This window comes from Taurulus bubalis, assembly GCF_910589615.1.
Source record: "Taurulus bubalis genome assembly, chromosome: 21".
In the NCBI taxonomy this organism is placed as follows: domain Eukaryota; kingdom Metazoa; phylum Chordata; class Actinopteri; order Perciformes; family Cottidae; genus Taurulus; species Taurulus bubalis.
This window is the reverse complement of record NC_136609.1, coordinates 1,787,155-1,806,192: the sequence shown is the minus strand read 5'-3', so window position 1 is coordinate 1,806,192 and position 19,038 is coordinate 1,787,155. Positions and strand designations below refer to the sequence as shown.

The window sequence follows — 19,038 nt, the reverse complement described above, 5'->3', positions numbered from 1 at the left end:
GCAGGAGGAATTAAATCACCGCTTCTCCTGCAGGATGAAACCTTCCTGATTATTAACCAAACAAAGAGGAGAAATATGACAGAAAGAGGAGAAACCGAAAAACCTTTCAGTCTTTTATTTATTTTTTCTAAACAATTTCCGTTGATATAAAAGATCCTGAAATGTGGATGTGATTTTCTTTATTCGAAGGATTACAGATATGAGTCGTCCACAACAGTTTTTAAAAGGATTTGTCATCTTCAACAAGTTATGATGTCATCACATGTTGAACTCGACGTCCTTTGCATCCATCGGTTGTGGTTCTAGTCGACAACCAGCGAGCTCCTCACTGCGGGGAACAACTCGAAGAAACCCTGCAGGAGGAAGCAGGCAGGAAGTGGGAGAGCGGCTTAGAAACTTAACTTCAATTAAAAGAAAATGTGGCAAATATATGCAGGGGATAAAATAAACAACAGTCCAAACCAGTCGATATACGATGATATGAAACAATTTAAAAAAAACAAGGTATTTCATGAAAAGTTTTATTGTGTCGATTCCTTTCTATTTTCCGTGGACTAAAACAGTTCTGCAGAACATCTCCTCTTTATGATGTCAGAGAGGTGCGGATTCAACTCTTTGGTCAATTTAAAGCTCTATTAGAGCTGCTGTTGTGGATGTTTGTAGTAAAGACAGTCCAGAGGGTTGTTCTTGTTGATTTGGTTGGTTTCCATGACTTTAAACCAAATGTCATGACAAACATTTAGTGAAATCTGGGTGTAAACAGTAAAAAGTGAGTAAATGTAGTATTTAAACTAACAATGAGAATACAAAGCATACAGTAAACCTTAAATGACTCAAATGAATGAGACAATAGTTTGATTAAAAGAATAAACATTTATATAGATGCCTGCTTATATTTTGAGTCTTTCTTTTAAAAGCATATTAATTATTTCAAACTCAGCGTAAATGAACAACATGAACACATGAATATAACACATTTACATGAACACATGAATATAACACATTTACATGACTTTTACTAAACTTTTGGGATTTTATTTTTTTCAAGGACTTTTCCAGGCCTGGAAATAAACATTTTAAAATGACTGTTCCAGATTTTCCATGAGCGTAAGAACCCTGAGAGGGTGGTTTTGGTCTCATTTCACTGGACACAGACCCGTCAGACACATGTGTGTCACAGACGGCGGTTACCTTGAAGAGGGTGGTGCTCTGCAGGACGCTGGAGGTGCAGCACATCTCTCTGATGGAGTGCATGGAGAGCTGCGGCGCTCCGATGTCCACCACGGGGATGCCGAGGCGGGCGGCGAGGATCGGTCCAATGGTGGTTCCACAGGGGCTGTCGTTACGGACCATCACATCCTGCAGGAGGAAGGGTCACAGGTCACACTAACCACCAATGAGAATACATTCATCTCCGTGCTCTTTCCCAAGAGGCATGACATGAACGTAGGAGTCGTGCTAAAGGCCTCGGGGGATCTGCAGGTTTCAGAGCGCTATTTTAAAGACACACATACCAAGTTAACTGAAATGCTGCTGAAGCTCCTCAGGAGTCGCTGCAGTTATTAGAACACAGCTGAATGGAAAAGTATTCTGCAACTATGCAATGCTCGTCTTTTGTCCTCTACAATCCTCCTTTTGCCACTGCGTTTATATAATTGCTACGATTAAGTTCTAGATTTCAAACCCCTTTAAGCTTCTCCAGTATTATTATAGTATAGACATGTGGTCCCATAAATAGAGAAAAAGAAAAATCTTTCCACGTTTTTTTTGCACATGATCGCTGTTACGTCCCGACACGTTGTAAGAGAGGTGTGTTCGATGCCGACACACACACACACACACACACACACACACACACACACACACACACACACACACCCCGCCCCTCGGTGCATCACTGTACCTGCAGCGGCACGGCGACGCGGCCGGCGACCTCTCTGATCACGGAGGCGGTGACGGCCGTGGTGGCGTAGCGCTGGTTGCAGTTGAACTTGATCACCGGGCCCTGAAAGGCAGACGGGAGCGTTAAACATGTTAACACCTCATGTTCATCTGATGCGTGTTTTTCATCATGGTTCAGGGTGTAAAGCTCAATGTTTTCTAGAAGGGAGGCGAGTCTGTTTCCACGAATGATTCAGGTGTTGATTTTATTTATGAAACATTATCAAAAAGCCCAGAAGGAAGTCTAAAATGTTTTTATCTTGTGTCGCTGGAAAATAAATAGAAGTCAATCAAATAATAAAACAATAGCAAACACAAACAAACAGGAAGCTCTTTGTATTTGTGAAGATAAAACAAAAACATATTTGGTATTTTTACTTCAATAATACATACAATTGAAAACCACTATATTTCAGAAAAATTGGCATTTTGTCCTTTTCAAATGAATAAATAAAACACAATCTCTTCACCTTGTGGAAAGCAGGACGATGGTTCTCCTCGTGCTTCTCCCTGAGGACATTTTACAAAAAGGAAAGAATAAACTCTGAAGATTCTATGATAAAATTACATAATGTACAGAAAAGATAAAGATTACATCTTAACATCTGTTCAGACTATCGGAGTGTTACTTCTTATTTATCGGACACATTTATTTGATTAGATTTTCATTGAGGTGACTCATCTTTAACTGTAAACATCCTACATTCTAAATGAACACATTTAAATTAAGAAAGAAATATATATAAAAAAAAGTGATATGTCAAATAAAATATATTTACTCTAAAATGAATGCAATCTTTCAAAATGCAATACCACAATAAGGAGAATATTATGTGTGTGTGTGTGTGTGTGTGTGTGGACACTGACTGGTAGTTGGGGTGCACGGCGTGCGCCATGTCGGCGCTGATCATGAAGGACAGCGGCGCCGCCTGCTGGAAGGCGGTGAGGTTGGAGGCGGAGGCGGAGAGGCGGCTGAGGATGAGCTCCGTCAGGTTGGACTGAGCTCCCTGAGCGCTCTCTGATCCCACCTGCAGGACACACACACACACACACACACACACACACACGCACACACACAGATCACTCATTGATGGAGAAAACACAGGTGTGTTTGAGGCAAATCGTTTGTTCTTTATCTCCGTCTTCAGAGATCTTTTCAAGATGGCAAACTGCAAACAAGTATAAATTCAGGTGTGTACTATTTCCATTTCCCACAAGCTGTAGAGAGCAGTGTGCGTGTGTGTGTGTGTGTGTGTGTGTGTGTGTGTGTGTGTGTGTGTGTGTGTGACCCACAACAACAGATGCCGCTCACCTCTTCGTTGTCGTACAGAGTGATCATGCGCACGTTGGGCTCTTTAGCCAGAGAGTCTCCTGAGCACGACTCCACCAGCGCCTGGCGGGCAGAAGGAGGAGGACTGTTGGAGTTGTGGTTCATCAACGCGATATACGACAAAAACACAACAAGCTCCGAGCTAAAAGCTACAAACGTTTCAAGACTTGAGCGGATGTTCATCCGGAGAACATCACAGCTGGTTTAAACAGCCAAGAGAGTAAAGAAGAGACTAAAGAAGAGAGTAAAGAAGAGAGTAAAGAAGAGAGTGAAGAAGAGAGTAAAGAAGAGAGTAAAGAAGAGAGTGAAGAAGAGACTAAAGAAGAGACTAAAGAAGAGAGTAAAGAAGAGACTAAAGAAGAGAGTAAAGAAGAGAGTAAAGAAGAGAGTAAAGAAGAGAGTAAAGAAGAGAGTAAAGAAGAGACTAAAGAAGAGACTAAAGAAGAGAGTAAAGAAGAGTAAAGAAGAGAGTAAAGAAGAGTAAAGAAGAGACTAAAGAAGAGACTAAAGAAGAGAGTAAAGAAGAGAGTAAAGAAGAGAGTAAAGAAGAGAGTGAAGAAGAGAGTAAATAAGAGAGTGAAGAAGAGAGTGAAGAAGAGAGTAAAGAACGAGTGATGGAGGAAGAGGAGTCTGACCTGCAGAGCGCAGTAGCAGCTGTGGAGGTTGTCCAGACGAGGAGAGTAGATGAACTCTTCGTACACGCCTCCCAACGCCTGCAGAGAGAGAAGAACGTGACGGGCAGGAAAACTGAGCTGTGCGTCACCAGAGTTGGTTTGTTGTCTTGTCTAACTGAGGAAACGTGATTTAAAAAGAGTATTCAACATTTCCAGATCATTACTGGTACTGCAGTGAAGTTTCCTGGTGTTTTATCTTTATTTTCTTGTGCTGCTAAAAGTGATTCATCTAAAAGTCTCATCTTTACCTGAAATAAATCACGTGTCAAAAAACGGTATAACTGGCTACTTGAATCGCTCATGATGATGATGTCACTTTTCCTTGTCACAATTCATCTGTGGTCAAATACATGATACATTTTGAGCACTTCAACAATAAAAGTGAGAAAGAATCTGTTTCTCCTCATAACATAAATGAGATTCTGTGCCAGTGTTTTAGCATTATTCATAAATATCAGAGCGCCTGCTGCTTCAGGGGTTGAACTGGATTACAGGTGTCAGGAAGGCTCACCGCGGGCTGCGTGTCGGCCAGACACAGCTCAAAGTCCAGCAGCGCTTCGGGCTCGACGCCCAGCTCTGAACACAGCACCTTCACCAGCGCCGGGTGGTGCTTCTCCGCCTGCAGAGGGACGACGCAACAACTCCATCTGCTCTGGTTCAGTTCATCACGTGTGCAGCTGCCAGACCTGTTTCTAACTGTTTCTAAGATGTTCATCTTTGAGGTTAAAAACTAAACAACAGGTCAATTATTCTGGGAGTTATGAGGCCATGTGGCCAGGAGAAGAATCAAACATGAGGAATAAGAGCAGAGGCGGACAGGGAAGCCAACAGAGGCGACATTCTTGGATTTGGATGAATTCGTATACTAATGTCAGAATACCAGGCGGTCTGTGTTACCGTGTTGACGGCACAGCTGCCGTCTCCGGACGACGCACAGCCCGTCTCCAGCTCCTCCTGGACGACGGTGGCGATGATCGGCACGCTGAAAGAAACACAAATACACATACGAGACAAAGTTGGCATGAATTCCACAAACTGAGGGATGAAGAAGTTGAAAAATAAATAATCTAACAAGAGAATGAAGTCAGAAAAACAAGTTGTTTGTGAGTAAAAGTTGAATTTAGTGTCATTCTCACACTTTTTATTTACTTAATATCTATAAACCACAATAGCAAAACCTACATTATAATTAAAGTGTATTAAATGTCGACTTTGTTATGTTTCTACTTGTTTCTCTGAACTCGACATGTGTAATAGGCTCTGAATGCATGCGGTCACTGACAGGTGGTTCTCCTTGTTGGGGCCGAAGGAGTCGTTCATGTCCCTCTGCAGGTGGATGGCCAGGTGAGGGATCCTGAGCAGCGGCCTGGACACGTGGAACAGCCGCTGGACCAGCCGGCCGTCACTCTGAAGGAGGGCGACACGCGCTCGTGACAAAGATCCCCAAATAACTCCAAGGAATTTTTACTGACAAAAACGTTATTAGAGAGGAGGAAGCAGAAGTAAACTGAACTAAAAGCTGAGTCATAGTCCTGGTACCTTGACCATAACACGGCCGGCGATGGTGAGGTCACGGTCGAACCAGGTGTTCCAGATGCCGCCTCCGTAGCACTCCACCCCGACCTGCAGGCAGCCCTGCTTCGTCCTCTTGGACCGCGGCTTCACCTGAAGCACAGAGAGATGATCTGATGCAAGAATCTGATGATGCACGGCTGATTTACTGCCAAAAAAGCGTGTAGTTTTGCTTTGTTGTTTGGTTCCTCAGCGTCTAATATCACAAACTAAACACGTAAAAACATGCTGTGACAGGAGCTCAAACATCAGAGGGAGAACCTTGAAGATGCGTCTTCTCTCTCACGTCTAAAGGATGTAAAGTATTCTCGCTGCTTTCTCGGGACGTAAGGAAGCTGAAGAAAGTGATTGACAGGTGGAAGTGGGCGGGCTCTCACCCTGAGGCAGGGGCTGTCTGTGTGGGCGCCGATCATGGAGAAGCCGTTTCCCGGCAGGAAGCGTCCGCCCACAGCGAAGGCGATGAGGCTGGAGAAGTTCCTGGTCACAAAGTACTGAGAGAGCAGAGGACGGGAGGTAAATATGGATTATTCAACAAAAACAGATGTGTGAATATTAGTTATAAAGCCTTTGGAAAAGGAGTCAATTCGTCTGTATTTTGAAATCTCTCACTCCGAACTGATTTTGGACCCACCTTGCTGGACGGCTTGAGGTCCCACTGCTCCGCCTCCTTCAGCTCGATGAAGCCCGCCTGCAGCAGACGCCGCCGGCATTCTTCAACCACTAGGAGACGGAGAGAAGAGACCGCATGACTCTTTCTGTCAGCGACGTTCATCGGGTTCCTCAGAGTCAGAGGGGTTTGTCATTGAAGATGGAAGAAGATCCAGTCTGGCTGAGTGCAGATGAACTGAAAGACTGTGGAAGTCTGAAAGGCTCCTCTGACTGGAGGATGCTTTTTTTAAATAAATATGCACATTTATACATCTGTATCTTATCTGGTGCATTAGTCTGCAGTCCATAAAGCACTTTGAACTGCACTTCCTGAGAGGTTCTTCTCAAATAAAGTTGGATTGCATTAAAAAAAGGAACGTGTGCTGTAAACGTGGAAAAAAATGCAAAAAAGAAAATCTTGAGTTTATCCAAAATAATTCCTAAAATTCTAAATAAAAGTAACAGTTTTTCTTCCGTCGCTGATTTAATATTTCCAAGCACTCCAGTAACACGTGAAATATACTTTTTATTGCTTTCCTGGTCAGCTGCTCTTTAAGACCGAGAGGTCACGGTGCAAAGGTCGGACACATTATGAAATATCTCTTTGCAGAGACTTTATCTTATCTGAAGCACAAAGTCTTCTCGACTTGGCACCTTCTGGACGACACAATGAGCCGTAAACATCTACAGCAGTACAATACACGACACATAAAACATAATTCACAGGAATATTAATATGTACGATAATAAAACACTGACGGAGACCATTTTACTGCGCAATCAATGTTGCTAATACTTAATAACCCCCCTTTTACTGACAGACAGTACAGTTTTGAATGCACTATTTCCACAGTGTGGTATTTGCACAGAATAAGGAGTATCGTGACGTCACCGTGGTACGGAGACACCCCTCTGTTGACAAACTGCAGGAACTCTTTGGCTGCAGACTGCACGGCCTCTTTGGAGCTCTTCATCATCAGACGCTGCAGAAAGCAGAAGACACGTGACGTCACATATACATGTATATATAGACAATAATCGCAAGATTTAAATCCTTATTTCGCTACTTTTCATACCACTAGACATATATATATATGCAGGACAATGACTAGCGAATGAAATGCGTAAAATAAGAGACAGTCTTCAGCTCAATAAGGTAATAAAATGGTCATTATTACGCTAAAGCCAAAGGTTGTCCGATAAAGGACGCACCGCTAAGCTTCGCTAGCAGACTTTTTCTTCTTCTCCTTCTCCGCTCCTCTTCCTCCGCTGGTCGAAGTCAAGCAGCTCTCTGGGAGGAAGCAACACTCCACACGCCGCAGCGACAATACTCTGTTTTATGGCACTTACCTGCATTAATTAACTTTCAAACTATGAACTCCGGTGCAACGGCACAGCGCTGACAGGCGGAAACAGATTTGCTGACAGTAGACCGAGAAAGCAGCTGTCGCTGTTTTCCCCCCCAGACTCCGCGCCACAGCGCCACCTAGCGGCCTGGCGGTGCAAGTACAACCGTTACATTTTTCACCTGACTTTATTTCTACCTTTCCCCTCCTGTCCCTTCCCACAAGGAGATACTGGAAAAACAGGAAGGAGGCATTAGTTTAGATTTATATAGATATAGTTATTATATTTATATTACTTCATCCTCATTGCACAGAGGCAACGAGCAATGTGCCTGCACTGTGCAAAACAAGTGATCATGTACTTTTGTCTAGTGGTAATGTAATATAGCATAAATCAGTGGTTCTCAAATGGGGGTACGTGAAGGCACTCGGGTACAAGAGATTTATTTTAAATATATTTAAAATTAGCATCCATTTAAATGAACTATTAACTATTTAATACATATTCAAGCAAATATATGTGTAGGTTCATACACTTAATTGTATGTATTCTATATTAAATCATACACTGATGGTGTTTTTTCTTCTTTTTTTAACCAAAAATGCTTTGCGCTGGTTAGGGGGCTGAAAACATATTTCACATGGGGTACATCACTGAAAGAAGGTTGAGAACCACCTAAATAATATATCCAGTATTAGCAGTATATATGAACAGTATTACCAGCATGAACAGTGTGTATTTGGACTGCTTGTAATTGTAAATACTAAATTATCTTCTCTCTGTTGAGTTTGACTTCGGGTGGCAGTGCTCAAAAACTAATGTAATGCAACGTTGACATTTTGTGATCAGAGATGATTGATTATGAACAAATAAGACTTTTCCATTTGAATCCATCTCTCTCTCTCTCTCTCTCTCTCTCTCTCTCTCTCTCTCTGATTTTATTGTTGCATTCATGTTTGCATCCAAAGACCTCTCTCTCCGTCTTTCTGACTCATATTAGTTTACTTCTTATCTCTTTAGATGCAGCCATGCATCACTGTTGCACCACAGAAACCAGCCTTATATAGTCCTGAAGAAGAGGAGAGTCTGAAAACAGTGAAGAGATGTTTATATCAGCTGTCAGCTCACAGCGTGTCTCCTGCTGTTGAGGAAGCCGAGGGGGATGAGAACACACACACACACACACACACACACACGCACACACGCACACACGCACGCACACACACACACACACACACACACGTTCTATTAATAGATGTGAGAGCAACAGGCTGCAGTCGAGGAGCGGCAGTGGGAGTTTTGAACATTCTGGGATCTCACTGTGTGGGAATTCAGTCTAAATAAACCAGAACTTATAATGGTTTTAATGGTAATGGTGCACCAGGACTGTGGTCCAAAAACATGGGAACCGTGTAGTTCCTGTAGATCCGGCCTGAAGACACCATCGTGTATAGTTTTATTAATTAAATCAGAATTTGTGAGGTTAAAACTAACATCTCGACAGGCACCCGTCGCATGACAATCATTGTCATCAGAAGGCAACAAGCCGAGACTAGAAAAGTGATTTGTTGCTTGTGCATTAATGCATTAATATCTAATGTTTGTGACAAATGAGCCAAAAACTCATAGAAATATAACTAGGAGGATGTATTTTTATTAGCATTTGTGCTGATTTTTTCCATCTGATTTCAAGTTGAAAGTCTATATCCAAAAATAATGAATAAAACACATTTAGATTGGCTCAACATTTGGTGCCATCCAACTCCAAATTACAGAATATCTGAGATCGTTTTGGAGCATCCAGAAAGAGAGTAACACCTTTTCTCATGTCACACCTCAATGAATCACAGCGTTCACAAAGGAGATGAGTCACAGTGTCTATTAATGCATTCCTGCAGGATGTCACACAGGTTTGTGTCTCCAGTTGACGATGGAAGCAGCAGAAGTGTAATGTGACGTCTTCCTTTAATCCTTTAATTGTAAAACTTTACTGGATTTCAGCACGAAATTACAGCCTTTAAATCCAATAAGTCGACAACATTCATTCACAAGAGGATGACATTATTTTAAACGGATTCCAAATTAAAGTTTATGTTTTAATACATTAGTTCTTTATATAAAGATCACAGCTCAACAAATACAGTAACAATTCAATGTGCACGCTTTTACATATCTGTAAATATCCAATGTGTGTTTTTATAAGAAGAACGTTTGTAAGAAACTGTTTGCAACCCATGGATTTTGCAGCTGCATAAAGTGTGGTTTAAAATGCAGCTGTGCGTCAGTGTGAACGTGTTTTTCTTCGCTTTAAACACATTTTCAACACAACATGACTCGGAGTACATTTGAGTCCAGGTTGCAGAGGGAAGCCTGTCATGACATCCTCATCGATGGCACATATAGTTTGGGAACGTGGGCTTTCTCCTGCCCCGAGACCGGCAGCGTGGACGCGTTGGTCGTCTCTCAGGATGGGATAGTTTTCCTTTTTAAGGCCGGTTCGCCAAAGCCTTCCCTCAGGCGCCGTCATTAACAACCTGCACTGCCTCACAGCCACCGTCCTTGTTTCCTCACATCGTTATGTCTTGAGATCACAGACGGGAGAAGAGCTTTTTCTCAGTTGCACGACTCGCTCGTCATCACCCTCCAAAACCAGCATACTGGTTTCCACTGTGGTTTAGTTGCGTTTAGAGCCGCTAATACAGAGGAACATGCAAACCTCTCCCCTCGCCCTGAACCACCTGTTGTCCTTTTCACGGCCTTCCTGCAGCACACCTGTATCTCCCCACAAGCCACCACAGCACGCCGTTATGTTGTAGCATAAACGGGTTCATTTTTCTCTGTACTTCGTGATGAAATATTTCTTACGCTACTTCTGTCTTTTTTTGCCTCATTAAAGTTACAATGTGTCTCATTTTCTTCCATCGTCATCCAGCTTCAGAGAGAAAAGTGAGGTAGTAGATGAAGAGGTGGTAGGAGAGGAGCAGAGGAAGGTGACAGAGAGAGACACAGGGAGGGCAGTTCACAGGGAGGAGGGAGGGGTGACTACAAAAAGCCCGGGGCGGTAAGTGACTCCTCAGTGCTCCGCTCTGCTGCAGCCCCCGCCAGGCTTTCCGTGTCGTCCACGATGGCCTCCTACAGCTCCTCCGCCCAAACCGCCTCCTCCTACCGCCGCCACTTCGGCCACGGCGCCTACGCCTCGCCCTCCCTCAACCGCTCGCTGCTGGGCCACGGGGGCCACGCCTCCTCCAGGGTCTACGAGGTGACCCGGAGCCGCTCCGCCCCGGCCTACCGGGTCTCCTCCGGCTCCTACGGGAAGCCCACCATGAGCTCCCGGGCCTCCGCCGGCGTGGGCGAGACGCTGGACTTCAGCCTGGCCGACGCCCTCAACCAGGAGTTCCTGACCACGCGGACCAACGAGAAGGTCGAGCTGCAGCACCTGAACGACCGCTTCGCCAGCTACATCGAGAAGGTCCGCTTCCTGGAGCAGCAGAACCAGGCGCTGGCGGTGGAGGTGGAGCGGCTCCGGGGCCGCGAGCCCACGCGCATCGCCGACCTGTACGAGGAGGAGATGAGCGAGCTGAGGAGGCAGGTGGAGATCCTGACCAATCACAGGTCACGCATAGAAGTGGAGCGGGACAACATGGCCGACGACGTGGACAAGCTCAAACTCAGGTGGGAGGGGCAAGACGGAGTGTGTGTGCGCCTTTAAGAAGAGGTGTGTGTGTTTCTTTAAGAGGAGGTGTGTATGTGTGCCTTTAAGAAGAGGTGTGTGTGTGTGTGCCTTTAAGAAGAGATATATTAAATATTATTATATTATTTTTTCTTCACTAGTTTCCTCTGACAGCTTTATTGACTTAGTGATCAGCTTTTTATATCTCAGGTATTAGTTAATCAACCTGAAACACACTTTAATATATTCTATTAAATGCTGCATCTGCATGTTATGTTATATTAATATGACAAAAGTTAAAGTTTAACTCATAGTTCAATACTAGAAAAACAGTATAATATACTTAAATATCAGAGTAAGTACTCATTATGCAGCATGTTATATTGTTAGACTCACTGGAATATTATTTTTGATGCAGGAGCAGAGTAAGCTGGATTTTAATGTCACTGCTCTTTAAATATTGTATATATTTAGAATCTAGAACAATGCTTCATATTTTAATCATAAATCAAAAACTGAAAAGTTAACAGTTATTGCAGTTAAAGTCAAACAGTCTTCTAGTGCCGAGTCTGTTTCCAATAGAAGATTCTCTGCGAAGCTTAGAGAATGTATGTGTGTATGTGTGTGTGTGTGTGTGTGTGTGTGTGTGTGTGTGTGTGTGTGTGTGTGTGTGTGTGTGTTCATCACAGTATGTTTACACTGTCCTTGTCTATAAAAGGAGAGGAAACACATCTGAAGCCCCTCCAATGATCCGTCCTTTCTCTCTCTCTGGTTTACATGAAAAATTCAGAGAGAATTCATTATTAAATATATAACAATTTTTCTATTTAAAATAGTAATCAGAACCGTATCCTGTATTTGTATTATTTGGAAGTTTAGGCGATGTTGAGGAACTCTACATTTAACAGTTTAATTTAACATTAATTTAACATTTCTGCATGTTGGCTTTTCTCTGGGACGATAAAGTATTTTAAAGCTCAGTTTAGTTAAATTTAACTTCTTCTAGGTCGCAAAAAAATTGAATAAAAATATTTTTTTATAAATTCCCTAGAAAGTTTCCTGGAAATAAACCTCCACAATGTGACAATAATGATGCGGAGAAATGTAGAATGTTCTGCTTGATATAATAAAATACATTTAAACACTAACTTACTAAATCTGATTTACGGTGTCATCGTCTCTCCTCACTCCCAGACTCCAGGAGGAGATTCTCCAAAAAGAGGACGCAGAAAACAACCTGTCTGCCTTCAGGGCGGTGAGTCCTTCGTGTATTACTGTGTACTACTGTGTACTACTGTGTATTACTGTGTATTACTGTGTACTACTGTGTATTACTGTGTATTACTGTGTACTACTGTGTATTACTGTGTATTACTGTGTATTACTGTGTATTACTGTGTACTACTGTGTATTGCTGTGTATTACTGTGTACTACGACACAAGTATTTACCAAGTACTCCGATCAAAGTCATGTTTCTTCTCTCATCGGAGATGAATCTGTATTTTAAACATGCAAAACAAAGCTATGAGGAGGACAGGGTGTATTTTATAATAACTCGTGGAGATTTATTTCAGTCAGAAACCGCAGTAAGGATGTTCACTTCCCAACGTTAACGAAGTGGTGGATCAAACCGGTTGCAGGATGTGGATGCTGCCACTCTGGCTCGTCTGGACCTGGAGAGACGCATCGAGACGCTGCAGGAGGAGATCGCCTTCCTGAGGAAGATCCATGAAGAGGTGCTCTCCTCCTCTTCCTCCTCTTCTTCCTCTTCCTCCTCCTGTTTCTCCGCTCATACGTGCAAATATTACACATGTGTCCTCAGAGGATTGTCTCAAGATTATTAAGGATGACAAGCTAAAACAGTTTGTTTGATCTGTCTGTTGAGTTTGTATTCTGTGTGTGTGTGTGTGTGTGTGTGTGTGTGTGTGTGTGTGTGTGTGTGTGTGTGTGTGTGTGTGTGTGTGTGTGTGTGTGTGTGTGCCTCCAGCCTGAACTCTGATAAGACTTGCTACATGATGCCAGAGTGGTTGCTCGTGTAGAGTGATTATGGTGTTTTGGAGGCTTGGTATCAGGTGACTGCTGAGCAGAGACGCCAAGTGTCTCCTGGACCGGTCACAGAATACTTGGACTGTACTGAAGGCTGATGAGGAGTTTTAGTCTGAAGTGAAATCAAGTTGCAGACAAACTGACTTGATGAGGAGTACTTTTTGAGGTGTTACCTGCTCGCTTCAAGAGTATTAAGGCTCCAACTCTCACATGTGCACAACTAACCCCGTCTGTGCTCCACAAAGCCTCCTCTCTCTCCCCTCTAACCGGACATCCTCCTCCTCCTCCTCCTCCTCCTCCTCCTCCTCCTCCTCCTCCTGCAGGAGATCCGCGAGCTGCAGACGCAGATGCAGGAGTCTCAGGTGCAGATCCAGATGGACATGTCCAAGCCGGACCTGACGGCGGCGCTGCGGGACATCAGAGCCCAGTACGAGGGCATCGCCGCCAAGAACATCTCCGAGGCCGAGGACTGGTACAAGTCGAAGGTGAGAGATGTCGCTGCGACGTGGTGGGGTTTTAAAAAAAGGTTTTAAGATGCGGCGTGACCTTTTGACCTTTGTCCCTCCAGGTGACCGACCTGAACCAGGCAGTGAATAAAAACAACGAGGCGCTGAAGCAGTCCCGGCAGGAGACCATGGAGTTCAGACACCAGATCCAGTCCTACACCTGCGAGATCGACTCCCTCAAAGGATCCGTATGTCACACACACACACACACACACACACACACACACACACACACACACACACACACACACACACACACACACAGTGCAAGCTGTGTCTCAGACTCGTCTCTTTGACGCGTCCAGAACGAGTCCCTGCTGAGGCAGATGAGGGACATGGAGGACCGGCACGGACGCGAGGCCGGCGGCTTCCAGGACAGCGTCTCCCGGCTGGAGGCGGAGATCTCCAACATGAAGGACGAGATGGCGCGCCACCTGCGGGAGTACCAGGACCTGCTCAACGTCAAGATGGCGCTGGACATGGAGATCGCCACCTACAGGAAGCTGCTGGAAGGGGAGGAGGGCAGGTGATGCTGAAGTCCAGGGACACAGACGAATTTATAACTTCCTACATTTTGATACGCTTTGATGGCAAGAAAATAAGGATTTTAAGATGAAAAAGAGTTTTAAATACATGACAAACAATCTCATTTTAAAATGACATTAAAGACGATTGTAGCCTTAAAATCTATATTTTAGGACATAAAATCTAATACTTGTGTTTCTGTCTTTGCAGGATTACCGTGCCTGTGCAGAGCTACTCCACCATGAGCTTCAGAGGTACGAACACACCTGCAGTCACCTGAACACACCACTAGAGGACGCACAGGCTCTGGAGTCTGTCCTCACCCACAATGCAGTTCACCTGCAGATGAGAGTTTATACCCCTGATTTATGATCATCATCATTTAAAAAGCATCATAGTACTCCAGCAGAAGCAAAACTTACTATAAGAAGCACATAAACATAATTTAGATTTTAAAGGTTCGTCAGATACATCAAAATGGATTTAAAAGTTATCTAACATGCAGATCCTCATTATATTTTAGGGTGTTTTTAAAAGGGCAAACTTCAATATATCTGCATGCGTTGTGTGTATTTTGCCTGTTGTTTGAACAGAGACCAGTCCTGAGCAGCAGCGCTCCTCTGAGACGCATTCAAAGAAAACCGTTCTCATCAAGACCGTCGAGACCCACGACGGAGAGGTAAACACAGAGGAGCTCCAAACCTAGCTGTTATTCGTTTAGTTGGGATAAAATGTATTAACTACTGTTTTCTGTACAAATTAAAAATATCCCCAAAAGAATCTTAAGAAAATGTGTTTAAAAAAAAAAAAGATTTAGGACTCGGAGTGGATACTGTGACTCTCTAAAGTTAAACCACTCTATTCTTCACATGCTGGCTATTTTAATCTCCTCACTGTTAAACTAATGGTGTGCATTCATATGGATCCGCATTAGACCGGGTCAGTGCTCACTTTTAGTTCATTCTGCACTTAATAGTCACAGGAGTCAATTCTCTGCACTGAATGCAAACTTTGAGTGATTTTACAAGCTCAATAAGCGCCCACGACCTTTGACCTCAGCTAAACTACATGTGGCGTGTCTTCCCGTCCCTGTGGAGGCGTCCGTGACGCTTCCTGAGAAAACACACGTCACATGCAGCGACTAGTCGAGCCGGAGAGCGGCATCCAGACGTCATGGAGACGCGCTCCACCCACTGCCTCTTGGGAAACATACATCGCAGGCGTGTTGAGACAAGTTGTGGCTGCTCTCTTTTTCCCAGTAATGTCTTGTATGTCCATCTTCATGTTGAAGGAGGGAAGACGGGATGCTGCTGCGTTCCCCTCAGCATCGCTCTGCCGAACCCTCGATTCTTATTGTGGCAACACGTGAGATGAAGACAGTATTTCAACCAGATATCAAGTCAAATGGTAGAAGAAACAATAAGACATGTTACTGCACTTTACTTTACACTTTCACATAACTCTTACATTCCGTGCACTTTATTTTAACTTTACTTTTTATATTCTACTGTAGATCCAATTGTAAATATTCATGCTCCCATTTATTGCACTCTGTTAAATGTTTATTGTTAAATGGTATATACCTCCCGCCAGGACAAATTCCTTGTATGTTCTGATTCTGATTCTGCACTAGAATCAAGAAAATAAATTATATTTTACATATACATACATATATTTTACATATTTTTACAATATATTTTTAGAGAGCAAACTAAATACCTAAAGAGAAACTCACCCCATCTTTTATCTCCCTCATTTCCATATGGAACAACCCTCCTTAACATTAAAGTCCCTCATACAATAAACACAAAGAAAAGGCAAAAGAACAACAGCTAAAGAACCACATGAGAGTTTGCAGCAAAAACTAAATCACAGACAAAACCACTTGAAAGAGAAGCGTTTTAAAGTGCAATGAGACACAGTAAAGAGATATAAACTGGAGAATGCCTGGTGGCGGTGAGCGATCTCATTCGTGAACAAAAACATGTTATACTCACAGGACACGAGCAAGTCCATCAATCTGGAAACTTCTGCCAGCTGGACTTGACAGACAGCTGACGGGAGGAGTTCTCTCAGACAGAGGACTCGTCCTCCTCACTATGTCGGTACCTCTCTTTAGGAGTGTTTCATCTTGTTTTCTGGCCTCCAGGTCGTCAGAGAGTCGACGCAGCAGAAGCATGACATCATGTAACCATCTGCAGAAGAGAAGAGGAAACGCCAAGAAACAAGAAAAGATGCACAAATAAAAGACTTCACAGACTCGTGCTTGCGGCCTGTACTGCTGTGGTATTTAAAGTGACGACGACGTGTGAAGGTAAAGCAGAGCGGTGTGTCATTAGCTTTATTGGGGTTATTTATCTCTGCTTACTGGACTGTTTGGGCTGGAAATGACAAACAGTACAACACAAGCTCCTCAGAGTAAAACAAACCTTGAAGAATTGTATCTTGAAGAAAGAAAGTGGGTCGCTGCAGTAGAATTAAAATAAATTACTTGATCCGAATGAGATATTTTGCATTGCATCAGGAGAGTATTAAAATCACAATGGAAGCAGCATTTTTGCAAAAGGGTAAAAGCATTTCAGACGGCCTACACAATAAAATACTCTGCAATTTAAGTTAAATGTCCCATCAATCCTCTGCTCATTTATTCCCACAAAAGGTGTGCAGACAGATCCAAACCCACATCTGAAATACAGTTGTTTTTTTCTCGCATTCTTCTTCTGGTTTCTTCCAAACTGCTTTTGTCCCGTTCCTCAAGGTCAGAGTCAGTTTTGTCCAATCAGAATGTATCAGTGTGCGTTTGTGCTTATCAATAAGAGGCAGAAACAAAGGAGACGATGGAGGAGGAGATTAAAAGGAGATGAAGCTTGAGATACTAGAGGAGGAAAGCGGTCATGTGATGTAGAGAGAGAGAGAGAGAGAGAGAGAGAGAGAGAGAGAGAGAGAGAGAGAGAGAGAGAGAGAGAGAGAGAGAGAGAGAGAGAGAGGAGCTGTTCAGGAGAGAAAATCCTTTGTGACTTTCAAATGTTATTTATTTTAAAAGTAAAGTGGATTTCATGTTCTAGCTGATTGATGTCTCGTCCTTGAGTTAAAAGATGACACACACAGATCAAATACAGGCCCATAGGAACACATGCTTTAATAATCATAGTCATAATTAAAGTTTGTTTTAAAAGCATGGAGTTACTGGCCTACAGTGATGACATTGCACTCTCCTTTACAGAACAGCTGGAGAAATAAATACATCAGAAAATAAATACATCCCAATGGAAAAGAACAATTTAATTAGATTCCTAAGAAAAGAAAGAGTTTAAATGAAATGCTAAAAAAAAATAATAAGTGCTGTGTTTTATGTACAAATTCCACATGGATGCTCATGAGTGTTCGGTGGGGACGAAGCCGGGCGGATCGGGTGAGATCATGCATTTCTGTTTCCCACGGATGAATAAAAACATATTTCCTATAAAAAAGGTAAAGACGATAAAGTATTCACATTTTCACTGGTGACAGACATGTTCCGTTATAAAGAAAACCAACGCACATGACGGAAGGAGCGTTGGTCTAAGTACAAGTCGGTATGGCCACTGGTCCACTGTTCATCCAGACTCTCTGAGCCTTATTTACACTGGCATCTCAGCCTGGAGTCACATCTTTAACATCAATAAATAATTAGATTCGAAGAAGATTTTGTGGCTTTCACCGGCTTCTTCTGCACGCTCACATTTTGATTGCTTTGCAATACCAACGAGGAAGAAGGTGCTGCTCTGGGGGAAAGTTTCACACAATATCTTTTTATCAATGCTCGTGGAATAAAAACATAAAAACCTGCTAGGCAGCGTAAATAATCTCCTGGAGGAAACCGTGTGGGATGGAAGTCAGGTTGGACAATAATCAGGGATTGTGGTTTCCACTTGAAAACGCTCAAAAGCTTGTGTGAAACCTCAGAGGAGGTGCCAGTGTAAATGTGGCTCTCTCACTGTCAGCTAAAAACAAATCCTCCTCATATATATCCAGGCATCTGTGAAGACAACAAGCCAACTCGACTCCAACAATATTATGGTACCCTGTGAAAAATCCTTCACATTTAATGCAAAAACTAGCCGTCGACGGGAGATCTGCCAGTAACCCCCCTCCTGTTGCTGGGTGGTACAGTCCACAGAGGGGCAAGGCACCCATTTCAGCAGATTCCCTTGAAGGAGTGTATCGTCCAGCACCAACAGCACCAACAGCACCAAGGGTGACGAAGGGTTTCCCCTCTATAGAGACGTCCCTCTCCAATTCAAGGACGGTCTTTGTAGTCCAGATGGCACAGAAAGCAGATAAAAGATCCCAGATTTGCATTTAAGGGCCCTTATTTCCCTTCATAGATACATCTTTGTTGGACACCTACAGGCTGAGGAAGTAGCTGCTTCTGCACCATCAGTTGAAAATCGACAGCAGCGGTAGAAACGACAGCAATCAATGCCTGTGTTTGAACCTGAGGCGGTTTTGCACTGGAACGGAGATCCCTGATCTGGTTGGACCGGTCCGGTTGCAGCGGGCTGCTTCGGGTTTCCACGCCAACCCTTAAGATTGTAGCCGCGGTGTGTGTTTGTGTAAGTGCATGCATGCGTTTGTGCATTTTAATTTACTGAAAGACAGTGAAAAAGAGGTCAGCCAAGCCTCTGCACCACACTGATTGCTCCAGCAGGTAGCCACAAGGAACACTGGGCTTTATAGTCGGAAATGTATTTAGTAAAGGGTTAAACATGTTTTGCATTTTGTGTAAATCCAGCCCT

The 19,038-nt window shown here is 43.4% G+C and overlaps 2 protein-coding genes across 3 annotated transcripts; one reads left to right on the top strand and one right to left on the bottom strand.

The window, feature by feature from the left end:
- Positions 1-118: 118 nt before the first annotated feature.
- Positions 119-7,582, bottom strand: dnpep (aspartyl aminopeptidase). Of its 2 annotated transcripts, none has more exons than XM_079236989.1 (15): positions 7,516-7,582; positions 7,058-7,148; positions 6,149-6,237; positions 5,895-6,008; positions 5,485-5,610; positions 5,228-5,352; positions 4,843-4,927; positions 4,457-4,564; positions 3,907-3,984; positions 3,254-3,334; positions 2,809-2,969; positions 2,412-2,451; positions 1,904-2,005; positions 1,192-1,359; positions 119-353 (listed from the first exon to the last, which is right to left on the bottom strand). In XM_079236989.1, the coding sequence occupies exons 1-15, from the start codon at positions 7,519-7,521 to the stop codon at positions 303-305; spliced, it is 1,425 nt and encodes a 474-aa protein (XP_079093115.1). In that variant the 5' UTR covers positions 7,522-7,582; the 3' UTR covers positions 119-302. The 2 variants fall into 2 exon arrangements, with proteins under 2 accessions (XP_079093115.1, XP_079093116.1); XM_079236990.1 differs by having other exon boundaries at positions 7,378-7,550.
- Positions 7,583-10,636: 3,054 nt separating this feature from the next.
- LOC306753143 (desmin-like) lies at positions 10,637-16,451 on the top strand (the record flags this gene model as incomplete). Its single annotated transcript, XM_079236993.1, has 9 exons — positions 10,637-11,184; positions 12,377-12,437; positions 12,824-12,919; positions 13,553-13,714; positions 13,798-13,923; positions 14,041-14,261; positions 14,471-14,514; positions 14,854-14,939; positions 16,410-16,451. The coding sequence occupies 9 exons, from the start codon at positions 10,637-10,639 to the stop codon at positions 16,449-16,451; spliced, it is 1,386 nt and encodes a 461-aa protein (XP_079093119.1).
- Positions 16,452-19,038: the final 2,587 nt, after the last annotated feature.

Bases quoted from the DNA above. Each gene is read 5' to 3' on its own strand.
- dnpep (XM_079236989.1), bottom strand. The intron at 4,928-5,227 runs GTCAGTGACCGC...TGTTTCTTTCAG, and splicing joins CCCAACAAGGAGAACCACCT to CGTGCCGATCATCGCCACCG. The intron at 2,452-2,808 runs GTCAGTGTCCAC...AAATGTCCTCAG, and splicing joins GCCGTGCACCCCAACTACCA to GGAGAAGCACGAGGAGAACC.